This window comes from Nicrophorus vespilloides, unplaced genomic scaffold (genome assembly GCF_001412225.1).
Source record: "Nicrophorus vespilloides isolate i.1.1-1 unplaced genomic scaffold, Nicve_v1.0, whole genome shotgun sequence".
Lineage (NCBI taxonomy): Eukaryota > Metazoa > Arthropoda > Insecta > Coleoptera > Silphidae > Nicrophorus > Nicrophorus vespilloides.
In genome coordinates this window covers 619,407-646,972 of record NW_017096774.1, presented here as the reverse complement: position 1 = coordinate 646,972, position 27,566 = coordinate 619,407, and the positions used below count along the sequence as shown (strand labels likewise).

Genomic DNA, 27,566 nt, shown 5'->3' with positions numbered 1-27,566 from the left:
GTAAAACAATGAACGCTGCAATTAAGTTTCATTTTTGGGGGCTTGTTTTGTCTGTAATGCTTTTTTAATGTTGGTGAAGTGAAACAAATATTAATTGATGCTACTAATTTGATGCCTGAAGTCATATGTTTTGATGTTTGGAGGTAGTTAAGTTTTAACATTTAAAAATAGATTTGATATTTTGAGTTAGAGGATTTAATAATTGGAGTTAGAAGATTTGGAGCTTTTGATGATAGAGGATAAGATATTTGGAGATAGGTACATTTAAATTCAATCATTAGAATATGATGTACGAGTGTCTTCTGATTGTGTGCGTCGTATAGTAATCTAGTGTTGGAAGTGCTGTTGGGATAGAGAGGAGATTAGATGCACCCAGAGCAGCATCTACCGTGCATCATACAGCCGTGATCTCTAATTAGAGCTCATCAGAAATTCATTAAGCCTCGGACGACGGTCGACGGAACCGAACGAGTCGCGACCCACACGGTCCCGCACATGGACTCCTTCCTACCTTCCACAATTTACCTGTTGAATTTTCTAAACCAGTAGTTGTTCGTTAGTTCCGAAGACAACACGCGACCCGAGGCCGCGCGGTACCACCGAAACCCAACGCAGCACCCAACGCGCCCGCTCGTACGTACCTGGGCGTCCAATCCGCACATCTCATCCTCCACACATCGAGCTCCAGATCTTTGGAACTTTACCAGCTCATCCGATCGGAACTACCCCACAAAGACAGACCGAGACCATGCAAGAACAGAAAACAAACTATGTTTTGAGCACGGGCTGCGTACGCATCAGATAATTGCAGTGGCATTTCAGTTCAGGCTTTTCCCTCGCCAGTGTTTTTTTACCTCCTCCAGTGCGTGTCTCCTTGCCGCGCTCTGGTACCATCACCGCTCATATGTGCGTTCCATCAATGTTCTACGATTTTTAAAGAGACCCGACATTACAATCGCTTGGATTTTACTGGAAACCCATAAATAAAATTTTAAAACAAACTTTAGTATCAGTGGATTTTAACTTCAATCTTAGATATCGAACCTGCAGATCAAGGTACGTGCGCTAAATATTTATTAACAACATACCCTAATATATTTACCACTTCACACTTAAAGAAAGGGTCAAACCTTTTGTCACCAAATTCTGAATGACTCTTTATCTTAGGATACGTTATCGTCCTGATAACACCTCGGGTCTAAGGAACCGTAAATATTTAGTCGATCCTCTGTTATACTTAGGATTGTTTATCTGCGCATTGTCCCGAGCGGATTATCGCTCGGAATTTAATCCTCGAGCAAATACTCCGGTTTCAATTTTAACATAAGCAAACATTTAATCCAGATCGAAATACTTCGCATACCGTTTTCAAAATAAAGAAGAAGAAAAAGCAAAAAATAAATAAATGCTGCGGAAGCACACGAACTCAAGAGTTGTTATGTTTAGATTCGAGTGGCAAAACGTGAGATAAACAGGAAAGCGTAATCAAGTTTTGAAAGTATGCCTTAGTCGTTTATGTTTGCGAGCAAGAGAGAAAATCTAGTATTTTCTAACTGGAGCAAAGTGTGAGCAGAAAAAAATAAAATAGTATACAGAAAACTGAATTCAGGTACAATAACTTTTGTGTCTGAAAGTTTTTCGGTTGGGGCAGCTGCGAGGATGCATGGAAAAAGGTTTTCTTTTTTTTTTTCTCTCGAAATGAATGTGGAACGGATGCAGAAGTGAGTCGATAAATAAGCGCATTTGGACGTCGTCTTCTAGTGTCGCCCTTTGTGGATTAGGGCCGAATCTCTTCGGGTGATTGTTATTGTTCTTTTTTTTTTTTTAATTTTGTTTGTTTGTTGTTAAGATTGAAGGCACGCCAATGGCTATATCGAAAGAGAAACAGTGTGATGATGTGGGGAAGAAATGCCGACGTGTAAGCAGCAATGTTGTTGCACAAAAGCGAGTGAGCGAGAGGAGAGTTAAGTGTTCGTGAAGTGGTTATGCAGCCTCTTCAATTTACAACTGGGATTTTAATTAAAACACAGTTTATGTAAGGAGATACGTTCTCGCACATTCAATATGATGTGCACAGGCCTCTCTTCTAAATATTTACCATATATTCGAAAGTACGGTTTCGTCTTCGGCTTTTCCTCTCTTCTGCGACTTTCAACAGAATACGTTTTTTTTTTGATATCGTTTTGACAATATTTTGGATGATATTATAATTTGTAAAATATATACACAATATATCTCAAAAGTTCAAGTTTTAGTTTCTGAAAAAAAAAGTTCAGAAGTTTATATTTAAAATAATTAACAATAACTTTGAAAATATTGTGAATAATTGGGATGATTTTTAAACGTATAAGTAGAATTTAAAAAAATTGTTAAAAACTTTATTTCAACTTTAGCAAATTTATCAAAAAATATAATTTTAATTAATTTTTAATTAAATTACCAAAATTTCAAACATGATTAAGTAAGATTTTTCTTAAACTAAATATATTCACATTTTTAAGTACACTGTCAATAATTGAAAGTAATGGATGATTTGATAATTAAATAATTAAATTGATAATTAAATAATTAGAAAAGTTTTATTTATACTTTCTTTAGTTCATTTTGATTCAAGAATTAGTAAAACATTATTTGTAGAGTAAAAAATATTTCTTAGAATAAGTATTTTCAAAGCTATACAGGTAATTCCACGTTATATATGGTTGAGAAACACTGCTATAGTAGTAATGAAAGTACTTTTCCATATTTACATTTTCTTCGATGCACTTTCATTCAAAAAGTCGTAACGTGAAATAAAAGAAAAGGAAAAACCATTATTTACATAGTAAAATGTACTCACTTCCTAGAATGAATATATTAAAAGACTGGTATGCTAAAGTGACATAAATAAACAGCGATGTCATAAAACTTTTTGGAAAAATTTTAGTTTTATTGAAGACTTAAAAAAAAATGTTGTTGCAATTCCAATCGGTTGTTACAAATTTTAAATAGATGTTTAGATTAATTTCAATCGTTTTCAACAACGATATAAACAAAACATGTGTAAAATGCTTCTTGTTTCGTTAATTATTTATAATGAAATTACAATTAAGTTGTTATAATTTGGAGCAATCTCGATGTTAAAACGTTGTACGGAGGCGCAGCAACCTGCTCCAAATAGCATTGTTTTACAAATGAAGCGATTACACAACGGCATTTCGAATCTCGATGGCGGCGTAATCAATTAGTCGAGCAATGGGAAATAGTGTCAAGAACACTTGAAAATGCACCGCGCCGCGAAACACCTCGACGTCTCGAAATTTAATTAATCCTTTCTGCGAGCGAAGAAATTTCCTAATTGCCTATTTCGTATTCGTTTTTCCTTCTTTTTTCTACTTCTTCTTCATCATAGTCTCCTCATCTTGCTCCATTCTTATTCTTCTCCCCCACCGTCGTTCCGCAGAAATTATTACTTGAACCGAAGGTCGCGTAATTGATTATAACCGTAATCTCTAATAACTTTAAATTGCATTTAGTTTAGAGTGATTGCATACTTGCACGTACTTGCATGCCAATTATTGCGTTATGTTCTCTGCTAATTTAAAAGAAAATCAAATCCGTATAGAAAGGGAATTAGCATTTTATGTATTCTAAGAAATCTTTGGTATTACTAAGTAATGATTGTTGTAGTATAAGTATTTTCTTGGAGATATTGTTCTTAAATTGATACAAAACCGCAGGTTTTGTAGTAATGTTTAAATTTGCTTTTAAAGATTAATTAATATAGATAATCTTCTGCACTTTAGCAAATTTTGATACAGTATTAGTAATAATCATCCTAGGAATATCGGCGACATAAGTTGCTTAACTTAATAAAAAATAATTTATATATAAACAGTTATAAATGAGATTCAATAATTAACAGAAAATAGAAATTATGTAACTAATACTAACTTAATATCTCTATTTAAAACTATAAATATCAAACTATCTATCAAATTGAATTAAAATGTTTAGTTTTAGTGGCAAATACAAAACGTTTAGTAAAATTTCATTCAATACTATTATTTTATGTATAATTTACACGGTTAAAGATGTTACCTGACAAATTCAAAAAACGTTTTACAATTTTTTTTTTAATGCGATTCAGAGTAAATTATTTCATTCATAATTCATTCGAATACTGAAGATTAACATCTTCTGAGAAAACAGGGCAGGCTGGTGCGAAATATAGGCATATACGTCTTGATATATAATTCTAAAGTAAACATGGCATAGAACAGGAATGCCAAATCCAGAAGAGGCAACGGCAAGGTTGTAAGTTCCAATTGACAAGAAGTGAAGCAGCGGAACGTCGAGACTAAGATTTTAATTCACCGATACGCACAATTATATAACGTAATGAGCAGCGTCTCACGGTTACAACGAAACAAACTCATTATTATTTTTTAATATCTATTTATTTTACCATACTGAATTCTATTTGGTTCTATTGTTGATTCGGTGCTAATGTTACGTAATTAAAGCAACGTTGATTAATTTCAATGGACGTCATGTATTACGAGAATACACGGATTGTATAATTGGATGAATAACAGTATTTAAGTCAGTTTAACGACCCCATTGAACTCCTCTTACTCACACAGAAATCAACATGTGTAAATCAATTTTCAATTCTTTGTGTATTATTAATTTGATTTTTAAATTAATTTTATTGTTGAACTTCTGATTCATCAGATTACTTCAATGTAAAATTAAATTAAACTTTAGGAACTAAGCTCAAGTATAGCTCAATCAGGATTTCCACAGTTTTGTGAGTTGAATCTTATATCATCACTTTACTTAGATTCCTATGATAAATACACCTGATATTTAAAAAATAAGTGTAAGAATACTTGAAGAATGTGAATTTAATTGATAAAAATAAACATTTAAACTGAATTCACGTTTTTCAATTACACTAAAATAAAAAATAGAAGATTAACATTAGTTTCTTAAATAAATGAATTCTAAAGAATTAGGGAATGTTCAAATGAATTGTAAATAAATATTCGTCAACAGATTTCTAAATATAATGCAGTAGCGACAGATGTATACACGTCAGTCTAAAATTAACGTAAATTTCCGTTGATGACCAAACTTCAAGAGAGAGAGAGATGAAAAAAAAGCGCATTTGGTAATTTGTTTACGTCTGGTTTAGATCGCAGCTGGAAAAATTTACGCAACTTGCATCGATCAATTTTTAGTGAATTTGTTTTTCTTTTAAGTCTATTTTTTCATTCAGTTAATCGTAAACACATCAGATGTTCCTTTGACGAAGACTGATTGAATTTACTCAAAATAATCAATCAAAGTCTATGCCTGTTTGCACAAATTTACAAATGTATAAAAACAATTTTTAGTATTTACATTTTACTTTTAAATTTAGATTAATTTATACAATTCTGATACAATGTTTATCAATTAGAAAGAGAAATTTTGAAGCAAAATTTAATTAGGAAATTAATTACATTTTTAATTGTAAATAGAAATTTGAAGTAGACATAAATAATTACAGAGAGTGAAAATTGAAATTAAAACATGAAAATAGTGATGTTTTTAAAAAAAAATATTACATGCATTTAAAGTGTTAAGATTTTTGGATTGTACAGAAATTATGTTAAATTTATATGTGAAGAGTGGTTGCAGTGCCAAAATTGTTGTGACTCGTAAATATCTGTCTGTCAGGTTTGTTTATGGATCAACTTGTCTCATTACTCTTAATATCTTAATCCTGAGATGAATACGAGTTTACCATAAATTTCCGACACTTTAAAACTCAAGTCATGTGGCATATTAAGAGATCGCATTTCCAAAAAGAAAGAAAAAATAAAAGAAACGCACGAAAGAAAATGTGATGAATAATCCAGCCGCATTAATTTCCACCCTGATTCACCCATTTCAACTAATGCCACTCTCAAATTACATCATTCACAGTTCTTTAAATATTTCAACATTCACTCAAAAAAAAATATGTTTTTGAATTATAGAATCAAGTTTAGTTTTATATTTAGACTCAATTGTTACTGTTATATACTTACATAATTAACGCTTTAATTAACTAATTGTCGTTTAATGAAGTTACATAATTAACGCATCAATTGCCGTTATATATTTTATGTAATATGTTTATTTATAACAAAAATGTGTACTGAAATATTGCAATAATTGTGTATATTATGATTGTAGTTGTTTACAACTACAAAATTAACGCAAGATTTGAATTTGCCGCCATTTTATAATTCAATAGAAAGATCACAATCTGAAGACTATTTAATTATGAGACACCCTATAAAAATAGTTTTATTCATAAAAGGATCGTTGCAAAAGAGTGTAAAATTATTTTGTATGCTGATTCAGAGTAGATTTGTTTATAAAGCTGTGTTTCGTTACGGTCTCCGGTTAGTTTTGTCCATAGGATAATTGCATCGAATGGGAGTTTCGTTCCCAGCGATTAAAATGCACCGCTCTGAAACGAAAATGGTGTACGTATCCTGGCCGAACCGGAAAGAGTTTCCGGTTTTCGATGTTGTTGTTGTTGTTGAAAAAAAAAAAGCCGAAAACGTTGACAGCAAATGAATAAAAACGGACACACGAAAGGCGTAGGAACATCGTTTACATGTCTTCGAAAGAAACAACAACAGTGGGACTCAACGTAAAAACGATGTCAAAATGAAAACTTCTTGGCTTCTTTAACACAGATTTTGGAAGTGTGGAAGCCAAAAACTATTGGGATCAACCGTTAAACCCAGTGGGTTTGACCCGAAAAATGAAATAAAATAAAGAAGCGATGGACAAAGATGCGAGAGGCAATTTGAAAGACGTGTATGTTTCTCTGTGCTTTTTCCGTGGAGTGGCATTAATTCAATTTGCATATGACCTTGTCTTCGCTGTCTCAGCCGTCCGAAGATTACGTTATCTTCGCCGAGTAAGATTCTCGACTCTTCTCCGTCCAATCTCTTAACACCCAATAATATTAGATAAATTATTGCCATTTCGGTGAAAAGAAAATATTTGCCCTCCAGTTTCGATCTTATTTATTGCGCCTTTAACGCTGGAAACGACTCGTACATACCTGTTTCGTAAATACCAAAAATTGAGCAGCAGCTTCTCCATCTACGTTTGCACTTCTCTCCGTGTTTCATTCGATTCTCTCTTCGTTTTTTTTTTTGTTGTTCTTTTGGTTTACGTATTTCTTTCTTTTTCCCTGTATTTCCTCCGTCTCTTTATAGGTTTCCTTTATGGGGGAATCATAGATAAGAGGATCGGGAGACGTTTAAATATTTATCATTTGTGTTTCGTAAAACGTGGAATACAAAGAGCATAAACTCTCGGTCTCGCTTGTTGTTAAATAAATTACGTCGTGAGTAATTGTCGATTGGAATTTTTATTGCTTCTGTTTGTTTTCGAGTTTTGTAGCATAAAAAAGGTAGTTTTAAAGACGAAACAATGGCCATTCCGTTTCGAAAAACCTGCCCGATGCTGCTGCTACTTCTACAACTACTACTACTTCCACTACCATCGAACTGAATCACCAACACCATCATCATCATCCAAATAATTCCGATGATTCAGCTGACGTTTTCTTTCGCCTAAGAATAAAAGTATTCGTGACGTCTAAGCTATGATTTAAATGAGGAAAAAATACCGGCTTCTCGGAAGCTACGAACATCTTTGCGGTGGTAATTATTCTTCAGCGCGGCGGGAGAGGTTTCCTTTCAAAGTTGGGGTGTGTGCTTCGCTTTTACTTCTTCTTTTTTTCATTATATATTTCAGCACCCATTATGATACAGCTGTTGGCCACCTGTTCTCCTTTCGTTCGCCCTGGCACAGGTCCAAAAACGAGAGACGAGAAGCCCTCACATACTTCGGAAACACCCCATTCCAAGAACCGAAGAGAACTACAAAAAAAAATAGAATTGAGCAGATAAAAAAGAAAATGCACGGAAAAGGAAACAATCGTCTACATTCTCAGTTTCATTGCAGAAATCAATTTAGATTGCAGCAAATTAATCCGAGGTGATTTTTACCTGAATAAATTTTAATATTCATGCGTTGCATATTAATTGTTAGAGTCAATAAACTGGATAATCGTTATTCAATGCGCGTTCAACGCATATGAATATAAAAATAAATAAATAACTTACCAGACATTACACGCTCAATCTAACCGAAAATGGATTTCATTAATACGCAATTATTGCTAATACTTTTACTCTTGTATCACTTTCCACTACTTGTTATTGCGAAACTAAGTTATGTGCTAGCTTTAATTGGTTAAAAATATCCTAATTGCCTCGATAATAATTTCTATTTTTTTTAGTAAATGCATTTAAAATGTCAATTCTGGTTTCATATTTCTTATGAACTTTACTCTAGATGAAAGCTTGTTCTTACGTAATCTTGCTTTATCTACCCTTGCATATGCTAAATTCAAATTAGACGCAGATGGTCTCAGTCCACACTTACAACCAGTTTAACGATAGACACTAATTTCTAACTTTCTTCTTTCACTCTTTATGGGTTATGTTAGAGCAACAAATTATCTTGTTTTGTGTTTTGTTGAACATATCTGGTACATCATTATTATTTCACTCATTTGCGTTGTTAACTATACAGAATCTAAATCAACAACTTTATTATATATACTTAGTTTATGAGTAAATGAAACAAGGTAATGTAAGTAAAAATATTTAAAGTTTACTTTATTATGAAGCATATATTATTTCATCAAATAAATGATGACAATAATTGAAATCATTTTACTGAAATATTTGCGGATGAATAAATTCTATTAGATCAAAAATTACATAAAAACTATTGCATTATATCTACTTTTTTAAAAAATTTGTAAAATCGATTGAGTCGACATCTGACAGGAAATTGACAAAGTTTCATTTGGTATAACTGACAGTATTCAAATTGCAGTAAATTATCTGAAACTTACGATCTTATAAGTGGGAATGTACAAAATTTTCGAGCAAATCAATTTGTAAACGATTTATCATGCAGCTGGTGTATCTGAAGATCTACCGTATTTTCAGATGACCTGAACAGGTGACAGCGAAAGGGCAGCGCGTGGAGAATGCGACAGGTGATTGATGAATCCTTTGATGAACTCCCTTATTTTTTACAACTACACGCTCTTTCATAGAGGAAGTGTACCTAGTTTTATCAATATTTTACTAATATAAATATTTACGTAGTAATAGTGTCCATATCTTTAAATTTGGGTTTACAAACAAAATGTATTATAAACATTCCTCTTGATGTTTTTGGTTATACACATCCTTCAATTTGGATGGACAAGAAAATGTTGTATTCTTTTTATTGTACACATTCTTCAGTTCGGATTGACGCTGAACTTTTGACCTCAGTTTGGACACTAAACTCCTTTGTTGCCGAAGAAAAGGTTAACTAAAAAAAAGGAGGTTGCTTATCTATCTTTGCGGAGGACTCCCACCGAGATAATCCTTTGGAGGCATTCATTCGCTTCTTTTATTTATTTCTCTTTTTATTACGTATTTATCATTAGCTCGAGTGCATCTCCGAAAAAGTATAAATATTTATAATGCGCGTTTACAAATTGGCCGAACGCGAAAATTAAAAATTTAAATGTGAACCTCCAACGGCGATTATCCATTCCGAATATAAAGTCCTGAGACCTGCCTATGGCCACACGGCCAACCCCCCTCTGATCTTCCTCCTCGACCCTCATCGTCGAGCGAAGAAGACGACAAAAACAAAGTAATCCCACTTTCGGTTTTCGATTCTACCCAATATCCAAATTTATGTACATCGATCCACGTTTTCAATTTTTTTTTTTATCAGACCGCCTGAAATTTCTTCATATACATACATTTTTTCCTCTTATTGATCGTCGACTGCTGTAAGGTATCGCTGTGCCATCATTCCAAGATATGGTCCTTCGCTGTCCCCGCCACGGACTTTAATGCTGATTTATAAAGCGGTTTCGTAATAAAATTTGCGAGAACCTGTTTTCAAATTTCAATGAAAGGAATTATTTTATTATGGCTGGGCGTGTGTGTAGCGTGTACCTTCTTTTTTTTCTCCTCTTCTCTTCACCACTCCTTTCCTCTCGCTCACACTGAAAAATATAATAATAATATCAGATAATGAAGCGAAATTTTGCGCAACAGCTGAAGGCTATTAAATAACCTTCCAAGCAATAAATGAACTTTTTTTTCGTTCGTTCTTCTGATGCTTATAGACAGATATACAAGTTTAAAGCACGTTCTTTTTTTTCTTGTTGTCGTTGATTATTTCATCTTTGCCATTGTTCAAGATTTACATTCAATTACACGAATCGATACTTTCGATTTTAGCATCAATAATATATAGATTTAATCTGCTAGAAATGTCTCTTGTTATTGAATTATGATAAATAATTAAATAATTGATATAAAATTTTAATTAAAATATATTTTTTGTTTTGTTATGCAAATTGTGAAAGTGTATCAGAATGAAATAGATATAAATAAGTAAAAATTTACATCCTGTATATATTTACTCTTTGCATGTATTTTCCAAATATAGATATAAATGATTAATTCAATAATATTATTTTCTCTATTTCATATAGAATGCAATAGATAATTTAATATGACGTATGCAAACAACCAATTTAATTGTAGAATCTATGTATAAGACAATTCCATGATATATTATATATTCAAATGAATTTGATATATCGTGACTTCGCGGTAAGATTAGTTTGCGAAATTTAATAGGTAATTCATGTAATTCCGAGGTGAGTCTTGTAACGTCCGCGAGATGTTTTAATAATGCAGATCTAAGCAGATTGCTGAAAACAAAACTTTCAAGAGGATAGTTTCTCTAAAGCCGGAATGCAGAAGCGCGCGCTATTCAAATCAAAACAGCATGAACGAAATTGATTCCATTTTCGGTACGGCTTTTGTCCATCCCATACCCTTTGTTCTTTTCACTTTCCGTGCGCATTTCTATTCACCATTGTTTTGTTTCTCACGCGTCCGCATTTGAGCGAAAACAATAAAAAAGCGGATGAAACAACAAAATTTCAACAAAAATAAATAGCAGAAGAGCGAGAAATGTAAGTGTGGAAACCGGGCATTAAGAACAATTGCGCGCAATTTGAATGGCTTTTGCAGGAAAAGCCGGACAAACAGCAGATGTTTTGCAAATAAAAAGGAAATATATGTTAGGTTTTCTTCAGCTGTTGCGAAAACTGCTCCACTCCGAGATTCTGGTTCTAGGTGTGCTGTGATTGCAGTTCAATTACGATCTCATTCTTTCTTTTTTATTCTGCTCGACGAGAAGCGTGGTTAATTCTAAAGCAAATACGAAATCGCGTAATGATTTTCTTTCGCGTACGCAGAATGCAACCAGTTGATTATTGATGTTATTATGTAGAAAGGGATACACTTTATTTGGTGATGATGTGATGAAGGGAAAAAGTTTTCTGAACATCTTCTTCGTCATTATCATTATTATAAACTTGATCCAAAATAGGATTATTAAGAAGGATTCAGTTTTTTTTGGTAATGATTTGATCAATGTTTCTTAAGCATCCCATTAAATGTCTCAAGAAATTGAGACAGTTGTCATCATCATCATCATTGTAATTTTGGTGGAGAATCGGTGGCTAATGACAATATAATTTTATCGAGTCGCAGCCTCCTGCAAGCAGCCGTACATTTCGACACATTCCACGATTTAACGGTAACAATTTTATGTTTTATTTTATTAGCGAAACGGTGATGCCCGGTTATGAAAGTTCAAGATAATGTCGGGTTTTATGTGAGCTGGAGGAGAGTGAAGGAGGAAGAGAGACTACGAGACGGACCGCGGAGAGTCGAGTCGAGAACCATCAGAGAGCATCCATCCTCCTCTCCTCTTGCATGCAAATCCTAATACTTTATTTATTTGGCCAGCATTGATGAGCCTTACATCAACCTCAAGTCACTACGTAATGACTTCTATGAGAAATGGGAATGCGTCTTCCTTCCTTCAATACATCTCTTTCTCTCTCATTCTATTGCACGGTATACACGTGCGCACTCCATCTTCCGTCCATCTAATGCGTCCACCACAAAAACAAGCCAGAAACCTTAATTAAACCAAATTTACGTGCATGCATTTAAATACGTTTCCATCCTCTTAAATTACGACAATTTATCAAATCCGGGGAATATTTATGTTAATTACTCCAAGGCGAATCATTTTACCTGCGCTAATATCTTAGACCAACTCGGCAAAAGGTAATAACACTCATTCATGCAACTAAAGGCAAGATTTAATGGTTTCGAGTTATAACTTTCTTTTTCTTTTAAATTTAATTATATAAATTATTCTTAATAATAATTCTTTCAATGAAAAGAAAACTCCATTAAAAAATATATTTCCTTACTGTTTTCCTTTAAATTTATACACCTTTTTTTTTTAGATAATATTCGAACAACTATATTATTTCTTTTACAAATTTTTCAACTATATTACAAACATTAGACAAATAACAAAAATATTATTTATTTCCTCATATACTTAATTTGATTATAAAAAATATATATTCATAGATTTGTATTGATTTGATTGATGTGTGGGATGTTTGGCTGGAGGCGAGGATAGTGCAGTTCCTGAAAAATTCAGTTAAGCATGTGCTGCAATTTCTCAATTAAATTATTTTGTACAGACGCTCGGACGTTTTGATTTACTCATTTCCATTTCACGAGTACGGTGCATGCCGGAGAGCTCGAGAGAGCCGAGCAGACACTTAGGGACGTGATTTAAATGAAGAAGTTTCAATTTAGCCGTGGAAAATTTAAATGGAATTATGCAAAATATAAATAAAGGAAACGCGAGAGTCTGGCGAATTAATGAGATTATATTTATTAGGCGTTTTGTAATTGGTTTGTTCCTAACACGAATATAGAGAAGTATGAGAATTAACAGAGAAGGTTTAAGGTGAGAGAAGAGAAGGATTAAAAGAGGAGGGAAACGACCATTATCTTGGAATATGATGATGAGAATTAAGAGAAATGGAATATGAAAAGAGTTAAACTAAGATGTGGATAAGGATGTAGAGAGGAGGAAGATGAGTATGTATAGAAGAGGAAGTCAATGATGAGAATGGAACGAGGATGAGGGTGAAAAGAGGAGGCAGTGTAGAGAAATACGAGGATGATGATGTGGTTGAGGTTGAAGAGAGAAGAAAGATGAGGTTGTGGACGAAAAGAGGAAAAATATGAGGTTGAGGATGCAGAGAGGAGGAGATGGATGAAGATAGTGGTCTGATCTGGTCTGGTCTATCTTTTCGGTGTCGGCCATTGAATGATTATCGCGGAAATGGGAAGATGATGGCGCAATAAATCTGCCAGACGCAGATATTTAGATATTAATTGAAATCTGTGCGCAATTTGCTGGCAATATGCGGGAATAAGTATCGCGCAGGCCGACCCAATGAATAAATATGATGCTATTGATGCATAATTACGGGAGGAAAGTTGCAGGGCTTAGATGATGCGCAAACAACGAGGTTATTTGCATTTATATTGGAGGAGCGCGCGCTGTAATTAAAGTCGTTTTCGGGATGTCCTTATCCTCTTCCTTCGAGTGGTACTACTAGCTAGTAGTAGTACTCCTCAAAGAGTGTGTGTGTGTGCGCGAAAAGAGTTACAAATTGTTTTGAGAGTCGAGTGGAGAGGAGTTAGGAGTGGTCGGGCTTATGACAACAGCACACATATGCCAGCAACTCGCTGCACGGAGAGGCGCATGCATCCATCTGTGTACGTATACAAGTATACGTACGTGCTTGAGAGTGTGTGTTTGTGTGTGTGTGCACCTTTAGCAAGTTGTCCAGCCGCCGGCTAAGACTACTTTGATCCACACTCTTAAGATATGACACGCAACTCCGTACCGCATTCCGATGCTGCGCTGGAGCACGCCGCTTACTTACATTTACAACACGTCCAACGTTTCCTATCCGCTCTTTCGTCCTTCCCAAACGATCCACCGTCGTCCGTCCTCTTCCACTTTTCGAATGGGGATCAGTTTAGATGATGATACGATTGCTTATTACACCGTGCACACACACTATCTTCATCTCTCGCCTCCTTCGGCCTCTCAACCTCCTCCTCCTCCTTCTAGCATCCTTCAGCAACAGCAAGAGCAAAAGCAACACGGGTCTCTCCTTCCGATCGTTTCCCTTGGACGCACATATAAATTAATAAACTATCAATTAACTTATTACGAATCGACGCCGTAAAACTGGATTCGTTGAACTTTGAATCAATGCAATCAATGATGATGGCACACCTACCTATACGTTCGTCCATCACCGAATACCCTTGTGTCCCCATCATCATCATCTGATTTCTCATTTTTTATTTATTTATTTATTTATCGTTGTTTCTATTCAAATTGCTCCTATAGAGACGGGGAGGAATAAATTCTGAATCAATTTTGATATTCAATTTTTTTTTTGTCGATACCGACAATTTACATACATATTACGCATCTACATACCGTGCCCTAATTCATCCCAACAATAAATCATCCTCATAAATTGAATACGCTCTATATTTTGCTATTTTTCAATCTTCTCAAAGCTAAATAAAAAAAATGATTAATTCACTTCTTACTTACAATGGACATTTGCATACGTATTTTGCACCTTATTTTTTTCTAATTTTTATATCAAATTAAAATAAAAACAAAATTTCTTATCTTAACTACAATGAATTTCATAGTTCTTTATATGAAACTGTTTTTGATATTATCAATTATTATTTAAAGATAATTACAATTAATAATCATATGTAACTGGAGAAGGTTCTTAATTTATATTGCTTTATTTCGTAAAAAGTAAAGATTTGCTAGTTTACATCATTAGTTCACTTATCAAGATTGATTGAATTCAGTGTTTCAAAGTAACTATTATAATAATATATTTTGTGCAATAATAATCTATATCTTGATTATTATCGATTATAATCGATTATAAACATAAGTATTTATACGAATATTCTGATAAAGATCATTGAATTAAATGTTTACTATATTAATTCAATGTATTTGCTGCTTATAATAGTAATTAAATCGTTAATGGAATAGTGTATATCGATTAAAAGTCATTCTGTAGGTTTAAATCAATTAATATATGTAAATTACAATAACAACATATAGTCTTAATCTATCAGCGCTTCGATAAACTAAGAATTTTCGTCCGAGCGGTGTGTGTAATAATTTTCTTTAGTGAATAAGACCCGCATCGAAATCTTCGAATGAGAATATGCGGGCAATTCAAGATTTACACGCACTACCATGTAGGTAGGTAACACGAATATGTAATAATACAAGGTATTTGTATCTCAGCCTAATCGTAGCATTAATTATAAAGTAACAAAAGTATGGATTTTAGCCTGAGGTTTGAAATTGTTATTAAATATGTTGAATGCACGAAACTAATGATTCTAGAGTATTGTATGCGAGCTATACAAATTATTCGAGTTAAAATAGCGTGGGTGTGGCAAAAACCTCTAATTCACTTGGTGTCATCTCGTTGTTTTGTGCCGGAGCTGAATGGATGTTACTTACCATTATTAAGTAGTCTACGGACTGGGACAGGAATTTTCGTCCCAAGGCGTGCATTTGCAAGAAATAGAAGACAGACCGACGCGTGTAGGTGTAGTGCACCTTCTTTCATCCTTTGTGTCCGCAAAGCGCTCGAAGAAGAAGTGTCTAAATTATTGTTTCTCTCGTCTTGTTATTTTCGTGTCCCTTTTTTTTTCTTGCAGTTGTTGCTATACCGTTGCTCCTTTAATTATAGATTCCGTCCAATGAGCTGCCAATTAAGTAAAACTTCAAATCGAAAGCCGCCCACGCGTTCGTTTTGAATATATTTTAATGTTTCTATTGAAAGCGGATAAAAAGAGGAGGTTTTGAATCAATCAATCGCGTGTAAATGGGAGCGATGCATCATCATAGGAGAAGAGGCCTAGACCGGTGGGTGGAATACACCTTATTATCGTTAATCGGTACTTTTGCTAAAGCCACGAAATGATGGATTAATAATATCCCTTTCAGGCGCGAGATTGGCACCTAATGAATGAGTTCCATATAACGAGTGATTAATAACTGAAAGGGATTTCTTCCCATGCCAGGACGAAGCGCTTCATTCCGTTCCGCGCATTCTCCACCCAAAAAAGGAATACGCATTCATATGCAGAAAATCCATCTGCAATAAACGTCTAATCGTCATTTTATAATTATTATAATTAACCAAGTATAACAACTTCTACAATCTGCTGAGAAGTTTAAAATGTTAAGTACATCAATGTTTATGTATCAATGTAGTTGTGTTATCAGCGTTTCTCAACCTATGAGTCGCGTTAAATGCTTAATGCTGTCATTGTCAATTTACGTCAAAAAATGTATTTGTGAAATTAATAGAAATAATATAAGAAATACGTGTTTCTGTAATGCTTTTGACGTATCAACTGTAGTCTTGACAGAACAAAATCAAAGTCATAGAATTTGATATTATTAGTAGTTAGTGTGACTGATAAATATATGTCTTATGTCAGGTATAGTGTCTGTAGTAATTTAAAAGTTTTTAAAGAATGAATGTAAGTTGTTTTTCAGTTTGTTTTATACATTCATAAATTTAGCAATCGTTGTAAATTGTTTTTGTGTATACTGAATGAGGTAAAAGATATTTGTGCAGCGAAAAAGGTTTGGGAAAAACCTTGCCCGAGGCCACGTCCGAGGGTCAAATTCCTGGCCTGTTGTTTCTGCATTAATTGATTCAATGGAAATCTTTGATGATTTACGATTCGGATCGGCTCGTGTCCAACGAATTTTGCCATCTGGCTTACAAACCCAGCACCTTAATTGCGGTCCACGGCAATCAAACATAACGAAAATGAGGCGCCACCAACGAAGACGTTCGACGCGTGTTGCAATATCGTAGACTCACCAAAAAAAAATAAGAACGAATAAGAAGAAACAAAAAAACAAGAGCTCGTAGAGGAGTATTAACTGTATCTATCCATCCGTCCAGCATCGACTTAGGCAAGTCATGTTGACATCTCGAGAGAAAAGCAATATGTAAAGATAAATCAATGTTTTGATTACTTCACACTGACAAAACCAACATGCGAAGGCTGCGAACAAGGAAGAGGTTTAGATGAGGAGAGGAAGATGAGGAGAAAAAAGCATAAATAGATGTATGGATATTAACGCTAAGAGCCTTTTCCTCGTTCCTCGTGGCCGAGCGCAGATGAAGATAATAAAACGAAAAAATCGTGACCACTTTAATAGTTTCATTAAAGGGAATTAAGCGGCCCCACTTTGCTGTGTTTGTGTGCGTTACATAAGTCCTTAAGATAAGAGCGGTATCATTAATTGCCTTCGAATTCTTATGCTTTAGTCACCAAAAATGAATACATCTTGAGACTTTCACAGCGCTTTATGAATCAAAGAATACCCGATGCGTGATTCACAGATGAATTCTCAGGAGCAAAAAATAACGACGTTCGCATAAGAACGTGTGTGGGTGTGGGAACATCAGGATTCAAGGATGCCAAAATGCATTTTACATTCCGAAAATAATAATATTAAAAGTACTTCTACACTATTCTTAAAATAAAACAAATTCTTATTAAATCTATAATCTCATATCACTTACTATAAAATATGGACACCCCCGTTTTTCTGCGACCCTCAGAGGAATGGGTATGTGTAGAAAATCCAAAAATATTTGAGAATCACACACTTTGATAAGTTGTTAATTTATTTAATTTTTAAATTGGTTTTACAAAAGAGAAATGAAGCGAGGAGTAAGTCGTCATACTTTCAGGTAAGTTTTTATTAAACATCATAAACAAAGTTACACCTCAATTACCGCTACAAAGTCTTAATCTGTGGATCGTGCTGGAAAGCTAAACAAGGAACTGTAGAGCAACGCTGTAGAGTTAAAAATGTAAATCTTTATTTACTAACAATGTTGCAGTCTTTTAAGGCTGTAAAAACAATGTGTTTTTTCGAACGTGTCGCCAAAAGGCATACCCAAACAACCGAAACCCAAATAAAGTCCCAAAAATATATTGACACCTTTAGAGGTAATCCGGATAAACCCAAAAGGTGCAATCATCTTCTATTTGGTGAACTTATCACGAAAATATCGCAAGAAGAAAATCAATAGCGATGGATTCATATTTACTTAGGTCTTACGTAAGATAAGTGCGTTTTTATCAATTCCTGGTAGTCCGCATTAATTTCCCTCTCGAGCTGCTCAAGCATATTTCTTTCGTAATCACTGCTGACGGGGACATTAAAATGTTTGTCTTTGCTAGAACAATGGTCGGCTTTATGTCGTTGGTGATGGCAAATAATAAATACATAGTATAGGCGTGTATGCATATTACAGATTGCTGCAATTAAATCTATTAGTGGCGAAACGAGACTTGGAGTGTGAGATAATAATTACCATTTCCTGACTCAGTCTCTCTTTCTCTCCGCAACTTTTCGTTTTTCCTCGACGTGCATTCCCCATTTCTTTTATTCTCCCGTCGCGTTTAGAGCAAACTGCGTTGCATGTTTCCAATGTGTTTAGTGCCAGATACGAGCAATTAATATTATCCTGTTTTCCTGGCTCAGCTCCAGGGAAAACACCGGGTTTTGATCATCAATCGATCATCTTTAACAAAAAATAATACACCTAAAAATGTGGGTAAGTAATCGTATCACTTTCTCCTCTCCGCTATCAAAAATTAGTATAGGCCACTCTTCTGATTAATTCCGCATGGACAGAAATAAGGAAAAGAACTTTCTCTCCACTATCTTCAGGCGGTTACTTCCGAAAAACTCTTCATCTTCCACTCCTCGTTTGTTTCCGATCGTTTCGGCAATTGTTGAAGTCTCCTTTTTTTCCTTCTTCCTCTGCTTCTTCTTCATCGTCTGCATCGAATACTTTCTATTTTAGGCGAGACGAGAACGCGATCGTTGCGTAAGCCCAAATTTAATAATACACAGGTGCGGCCGAATTTAAATTTTTACAAAACGACCCGGTGTTCAACTTGGATCAAAAACCATACCTTCCCGACGCTATCTTAATTAGGCAAGATGTCTGTCCGTCCACTTTAATTCAATTACGCAAATTGAGTAAATAGCTTGTAAACATTTGATACATGTCCCGTGTTTCTTCAACTTCTTTCACTTTAATTGGGAATTAATTCAACCCGTACGTACATTGACTTTTCCTTTTTTATAGGTATATAATTCACTTCATTGCAAATGCAGTTTTGTAACTCGAATTTACGACATTTGGATTGATTTAATGTAAGACACTAAACGTCATTTTGACTTATTTCAATAATACGTTCAGAAGTCGTAGGAGTTGATTATTAAATAAGACACCCTACCTAGGTACACGTTAATTCGCAAGTGACACGTTATGAAATATTACACTTGTGAAGTATGTATAGTTGGAATTTCTTGAATATTTTTTTTGTAAAACGTGATTTCTTATAGTAAAAACTTGAGTATTTAACTCATCGCCTAATGGAATCGTATATTACGTTATATGAAATAAGAAACAAGTATATTTCTTCAAATATTCACACGTTAAAAAAGAGCATATTTCACTTAGTTTACACGCTCGTATTTCAAGTGAAATCTGATCCTAGACGTCTATGAGTTATTGCGAAAACCGAAGGAAACCGTATTGGATGTCAAAGTATTATCTGGAAGCGGAGTTGTTTTCAATTTTCGTCTGTATCTAGCGCAGCTTTTACTTTTTTTTGTACAAATCTACAGATTCCAAGTTGTTGCAATCATGTAGGAAAAACGAATAGTATAAAATCGAGAAATAGAAAGCGTTTAAAATATGCTCACATCGAAAAGTTTAATTATCTTCGATAGCCTCTCGCTCATAAATTGATTATGTTTTTAACTAATGACCGAGAAGCAATTTGATTTTCAATAAACCTCTCGTAATCTCTCATCTTATTTTATGTACGTATGTATTATTAATATGCATTATTGTATATGCATTATTAATCGACGTTAGTAAACTTATTTTTTTCTAACGCGTGGATGTTTTTAGAGCTATTGAACTATTATTGAGAGGTTATAGACCGGTTATATTTAACGGGCTCTCGTGAAGCCGGGTATTAAGGATTTAATGGTGCTATATTCATTAATTTTCGTTATAATCTTAAAATGTTGCTTAAGAAACATAAAGATTTGTGTTGATTAAGAAGGAAGTGCTATTTATTTTTATGAATACGTTTGTCCATTATAAAAAAAAAACATTTTACGAGTTAAAACATATGACGTAATGTCCTCTAACTGTCAGTTAAATAATTTTGGAGTTATATTAACAAAAAACAATACTCTTGTATATTAGAATCATCTTTAACCTTGATGTTTCTAATATACAAGATTATTGTATGATTAAACTTCATACAATACTCTTGTATATTAGAAACATCTTGAACCTTGGATTAAAGTGGAAGCGAAGATTGGAATACTATTAAGATATTTTATCATATCCACTGAAGATCTTTTGATAGTTAAGAAAGTAATTTTAATTTTTTTTTGGCTAATAAAATAGTACTTTACTACAGTAGTCCTGAAACTAGAACTTTTAAGTGTTTTAATGCCGAAAGAGCTGAAGCTTACTGGGGCATTCACCTAACAATCTGTAACCAATCCTCATTGTAATAAAGACACTGAATAGTATAACTTATAAGTGGTTTTACAAGTTATCATCAAAATATTTAACATTAATTACACGAAAAATGAAAGTTTTAAATCTTTGACTAGTTTTGTTGTTGATGGAAATATTTTCATTGTCAAAGTGTTGTAGTATGATGACTATTTCCTAAAGTAACAAAGATATATTTCTTAAGGATCGTATGGTCAATAGAAGTCAAGCTTAAGATATACTAGAAATAATGAAGCTAGAGAGATAACTAAGCAAAGTGTAATAAATTTGTTTGAACAAAGTTAAAATTTATGATACGTTTTTCTCGTTCTTCTAGTTGCATTTTCACGTAGGTCGTAATCTCGGTGACATTGTTGTCGGCATAATCAGGAATGCGTTATCCGCGACGGGAATTCCGCCGTTTAATATTTTCATGAGCATTTCAAAACGATATCTCGTTTGCTGGACGGGCGCGTGTTTGTGTGCGGCTTTCATGCAAATAGATGCCAGCCCCGAACTGAGTAATGTGTTTGCAGATGGAATGCCGAGCATTCTCTTTAAACTTTTTAACCCTAGCATGCACGAACCAAGAACAAACAACCGAGGAAGACCAGCAACAACATGAAAGAATGAAAGAATAAACACATCGCGTAGATCATATTTATGGTGGTTGATGCTTTTGCATCTCGGAACGAAACGAGGTAGTACTAGTAGTAGTAGTAGCAGCAATGCTGCAACAAATCGTATGCTTCCAAGAGGAGAATTTTAATAGGAATCGAAAAGCAACAATGTATCTAATTTAATGCTTATTTGTTGGTTTCTTCTAACTATACTTTATTACAGCATTCGCATTGCTTCTTAATTTGCAAGTGCTTAAGATTATTACGCTTCTGTTAGAGTTTATACATAATTCTTACTTTCAAATAGAAATCTGTTGGGTTGCATACAAAAGTAATAAGTCATTTTTGGTTGCATAAAGGCACGTTAAATTGACATCAAGAAAAGATATTTTAACGTTAAATTATTATCGATAGATATACAGGTACGTGATACTTAACAAATATCTTAACAATAACTTATAAAGTATATTTGTGGTAAAAAAGTAAATATTTATGTAAATTGGTACTATGTAATAGTTGCGTATAAGGTACATCTGATAACATTTATGTATCTTGTCACGCATAGAGTGGCTACAGGTAACATAAGTATAAATTAAAATAATAAAGTTGGTATTCTACTTGAAGTATATGATGTAATGTCATGAAAGTCCTAATTGTCAGTTTAATCCTACGTTATAGTAAACTAAGATTAAAAGCAGCAATTAAGAGATTTGGTTTGTGATTTACGTGTATATTTTTATCAAGATTTGTCAATTAACTGTTCAACGTAAATTTACGTATTTTTTCGAGGAATTGTTTCCTGAAATATGTAAATGGCTAAAGTAAATAATTTACACGAAACAGAATTTATGGTTGGAAACGGTATTAACAGGTCGTTTTGTGAGCAGAACTGCCCAATGTTCACAGAATACTGGTCGTTTCAAATAGGATAGGACTAATTAGTAAAAAAAAATAATCTTCGTTGTCCAATTAATCCTTGGATTTGTAGATCCCTGAGGGGAATTCCAATAAGAAAAGACGGAGGGAATGAATGGAATCTGTGGTATCGCCAAAGAAGGAAGTCCGATGCGGCGAAATGTTGATCGAAATTGGATTTGGTCTGTTATTAAAAAGGAAATAATATAATTGGTCAGTAAAACAGTCGGGCCTTAACGAATAATAAATAAAGTCGGAAAAGAATGGGACTAAGATGAATATTAATCTTGTCCGTTGCGGCGATAAATCGCGATGCAATCACAGCCATATGGTAAAAGGATATTTTAGGGAAATGGATGTCATGGCTTGGAAACGGAATATACAGTTTCAGTGCAATTTTTAATAAATCTTCACAGCCTCTCCTCTCTACTATCTCCAGCTCTCCTTGCGACTCGGCCATCTCGTTATCCTCGTCCTCCGCCTCGTGCCTCATCTTCATCTTCTTCCACGCTTTGCTCACTTCTCACTTAATTAGTTTTCTGTTTTATCTTGATTATTTCAGTTGATTTAAGTGCGACCGCTCTCAAGTCTCGCTTCTCTTTTCTGGATCCGGTCGCATCTTTCCATCTCTTTATTTCTCTCATTCTTCTCAATCTCTTTCACTCTCGCACACAGATCTTTATCCATACCCCGAAGACTCGAAAACGAGAACCGCGCAACAATTGCACCAAAAACAATGATGGCAATGCGCGTTTTGCATTCCAAATATTCCGCCCCGACATAATGCGGAGCCACGGCCCGGCGTGTACATCATTTTATACGGCACTAAAAGCCCTCGTCTGCTGAAAGCATGACAAACTACCTGCCCGGATTCGAATAAAAGAAAGACGACGAAGGCCTAAAAGCCCACTCGAAGCATTCCTTCAGCGGTCCCCGAAAAATCGCCCAAATTAAATTCCATTTAAGGACTTCACGCAAATTAATCTAAAATGCACAAGTATTCATTGTATACAGTAAAACCTCACTCAACGTAGTTTACTTGAACACACAAAAATATTTACTGAATACTTCTACTTGGAAAGTATGGTGTATGACTTATTAACGTCAACATATATTTTCTTCTTTAATTAGTTAAAAAATCATTAATTGCAATTATTTTGGATAGATAATTTAATTTTTTTTCATATTAGTTAACTTTATTAACATAATTTTAAAGAATATTGCAATCGTTTCAAGAATCTCATAAGGTTCCTGACAGTGACAGTTCGAGTACGTGACGTTACGTATAGTTCAAATTATCCTTTTTACTATAAACAATTGTATACGATGCTATACAAAATACATTAAAGCTTGTTGCGACGTAATGTTGATGGTTTGTGATGTCAGAATGTTACAATCACTGAAAGGTTTTTTTTTAAATAGTCACGTTAATATTTTCTTTTTCGAGAATTTTAGGTGTTTGATGACAGTTTGACACGTGACGTTGACGTTACGTATAGTTCAAATTATCCTTTACATTTTAAACAATTACAAACGTTACACCATAGAGAATGCTTTGCAGATTGTAACGTTGACGGTTCGTGACGTTACGTGCAATTCGAATAATTTCAGATACTTATTCTAAGAAGAAAACATTTCACTGTATATTTTATACGTTCTGAAATGAATGGAATTACATGCGAAAGCAACAATTCCATCGGGTTTTATAATTAGAGCCAATTATTGGTTTTATTCATCTTATTCCGTAACAAAACCCGATAATGATTCAATTAATAAGCATGTTGGTTTCGCATTACACGCAACGTTAAATAAATATAATATTTCTGCAATTCGCATTCCCCTCGTGTCTCGTCTTGTTTTTCCTTTTTTTTATATTATTATTATTGACGTTGTCCGCACATTCCCTCGGTTCGCTTTAATTTAATTAACCGTAAGATAAAAGCCAATTGCATTAATAAGATTCCCCGGTATTCTTATCGTCCCATTATTTAGCGTTTTCAGTAAACGCATACGAAATAAATGCACGTGTTTATTAGTTTTGTGTTTATTTCAAGAGAAGGGAAAAAAAGTGAAAAAGGATGCAAGTTTCATGCGATATCCTTCGAAATATATAAGTGGTGCTCGATGCTGGCTGGAGTAGGTCATTGTGACAAAACGAGAAATGTCGAAGGCCAGGGTTATTAAATATCAAGCGAAACGTTGCCACATTCTTCTCGAATGCTTGAAGATATTGCAAGAAAACCGAAGAGAATCACGCTCACTTCAAGACCAAATCGAAATGCAGAAGACAACTGTTGTTAGATTATGAAAAACGTTACTTTTAATCTTAACGGAATATACTTTTACTAAAGATTCAAATCAATGTTGTGTTTTTTTAAAATAATGTTTAAGAAAAAATCTTAATTATTATAAAATTACATTAAAACTTAATCTAATAACAGATGATATACAGTTAATTTCTCAAAGGAAATGTATTTTTGCACCATGTAAACAATCTCGAATCTCGTCTAGTTCTACTCTTTTTTTTTTCTTCAAATTCATTATAAACTTATGATACTTATTACCAATTAAGGCAAACGAAATTAGGACAACTTTTTTCTTAATATTCGTCTGCCTGGACGAAAGAAGAAAAAAAAACGAAGCCCATTACAATTTACGGCAAGATATTTTAGTAGCAGAATTATCTAAATTGGCTTCGTTAAAATCTTTCCATATATTTTTATTTTTCGAACTACAGAAATAAAATGTAGTGAAAAAAAAGAGTTGAGACAAAGTTTTGCCGGATTCCAACAATTCCTTAGTTAATTAACGACTTGCAAATGAAATAAAAACTACTTTTTTTATATAAACGATTGCGGTTGTACTTTATCAGAAAATACTATAAAATGTATTTGTTGATTGGAGCGGAAATTATCAAAATTTTTATTTTCAACTATAAGATAAAGTTTACTTGTTAATTAACGAAATTAAATAAAAAATACTTTTTAATTATCAAAATATTTGGGAATCAATTGATATTTTTTTAACTATTCTTTTTAATATAAAATAAAAAGATAAAGTTTGATGGGATTCCGGTAATTAATTTGTTAATTAAAGCTGTGCAAATGAAATAAAAACTACTTTTTAATTATCACTTGTGGTTGTATTATATCAGAATGGATGGAGCATAAGATCTATGGGAATGAGTCGACTGCAAGCGGAGATTATGACCCATGGTCGGGAATATGAATAATGATAAAACAGGTGGCTCTCACGGCGAATGTGTTATCAATAAGAGTGAGGATAATTAGATCGCATAGGTATGGGTATGATGGTCGTTTCGCAATCATGCGCATGGTTTTTATGCGCTAGAAAATAGTACAAAAGATAGTTTTAATTAAAAATAGTTTTGCGAGATTGCCGGGGATGAGACACCGATTTAAAATGGCTTCGATGAGTATAAAGTAGGTAGGTTGGTTGGTTGGTATATGCACTGCACTAACTAGCGAAGCGAATAGTGTTCGGAGAAACCTAGTTATTACATGGTGGTATGTAAATCGGAGCGGATGGACCTTAGGGTCCATGCATATCATATACTACACGAACACCGATATAAATAAATAATAAACAAAGAGCGATTTGAACGCCGGGTGGCACTTGTCAAGTGCCCTGCTAAGTTGATCGTGCTTGGGGAAACCAGCTTTTGCTTTTTTTATACTTTTCACCGTGATAGAATGTAATTTGTTCCAACGATTTAATAGAGTAATCATAAGTGGCATAGCTAAATATCAAGGAGAACGATCGTAATTGCATGGGAATCCCCGAATATCAGACTGGAAAGATTGTTTCAAAATAACACATATCACAATTTTGATTTATTTCAATACTTAATACAAGTATGTGATTTATTACTAATAGATGTTAGTTTTTTACTATAAAACAAAATGATTGAGGACTCTGAGGGCCCAAGCAAATATAAATATGTGGGCCCCACCAAATTTGAGTTAAAAACTACTTGTTTATTGCATTATTTAGGCTTCTTGGTTTGTGTATTTGACTATAGTTCGAAAATTGTATTGAAGACTATTGGATTATCTTTTTTTAAACACCTGAGCTATTGGTTATTGACCTTTGATTTGATGTGTATTATGTAATGTGTAATATTTAGAGTTATATGAAGATGTATATCTATTGATGGTGATGACAGGGAAAAAAAAGAAGTCTTGTGTGTAAACAAATAGCCGAAAACACAATAGAATGTTGGTAGTATTTCGTAGTAAATGTTTGTCCAAATAATTACAAAACACAAAGCAGAGCTAATGAGTTCTAACGAAATGTCTCTTTTCACAGGAACCAGCAGCGTGTCGGAAATGAAGAGCCCCGACGAAGGAATCCAGGATTGAGTGTGTAAACCGCGCACGTCCCGCATTTGTTTGATGAATTCTGAAGTGAAGGTGGTTCGAGAAGTTATGTGAACAGTCGTCGTATTCTCTTGGAAGTTTTTCGACGGATAGAAAAAGGTATACGAGGATAAGGGACAAGAAAATGAGTTCGTGGTAAATAAAGGTTTAGAGAAAGAGATTTTGAGATATGTTCGATAATTTGATAACGCGAATAACGAGCCCGTCGGCTCGACGCAGACACACTTACCACTGTCCGGAAGTGCATTCAGATCCAGAAGATAATGAGCCGATAACTCCGAGGAAGCCGAGACTGCTGGAACGGCGGAGAAAGGGCCGCAGGGTTCCTGAACCTGGGCTGAGGCAGGCGCGCAGCCTCGGACGACTGGACGGACTCAAGGAGGTAAGTTTCCTTTGAAATGGAGGTGAAGGTGAGGAAGGAACAAAACCGAGGCGAATGGGGAAAACGGTCATTTTTCCATTCCCTTCAGTCGCAGCGACAGACGGATAAATGAATTTACGATTCACGAAACGAGCCTCGCATAAATAACGCACATTATATGTATAGGGACATGTGTACCTATATATACATACTACACACACATACGTATATATATGTACTAGCGTATGCATGGAAAAAGGGAAAAATCCATTCCACATATTTATATATTACACACACGAGTGTGTAATATATAAATATATGATAAAACTGAAAAGGATCCCACGATACAACTCCTGTATAGATGTTTTATTTATTTTTCATAATTTTCTGTAAAACCCTTCCCGCTCTTCCCTCGCATAACTAGTCTAAGCAACTAAATTTAAAATGGTAATGTTAGTTAGCTCGGATCTGGGCTCTCTTCGCAGCGCTTACACACACACACACATTCATACACATACTAACACGTACACATGCTTCCTTCAATA

At 34.2% G+C, this 27,566-nt stretch overlaps 1 protein-coding gene across 2 annotated transcripts in view; it reads left to right on the top strand.

The window, feature by feature from the left end:
- The first annotated feature begins 538 nt into the window (after positions 1–538).
- Positions 539–27,566, top strand: part of LOC108558144 (rho GTPase-activating protein 20-like) — a 52,106-nt gene continuing 25,078 nt past the window's right edge. The window contains exons 1-2 of one of the 2 annotated variants that reach the window (XM_017914963.1): positions 539–1,056; positions 26,590–27,042. In XM_017914963.1, coding sequence (XP_017770452.1) covers positions 26,830–27,042 — 213 coding nt within the window. In that variant the 5' untranslated portion in view covers positions 539–1,056; positions 26,590–26,829. Of the gene's footprint in view, positions 1,057–18,601; positions 18,749–26,589; positions 27,043–27,566 lie in introns of those variants that run through there. The other variant, XM_017914964.1, reaches the window with a different exon arrangement.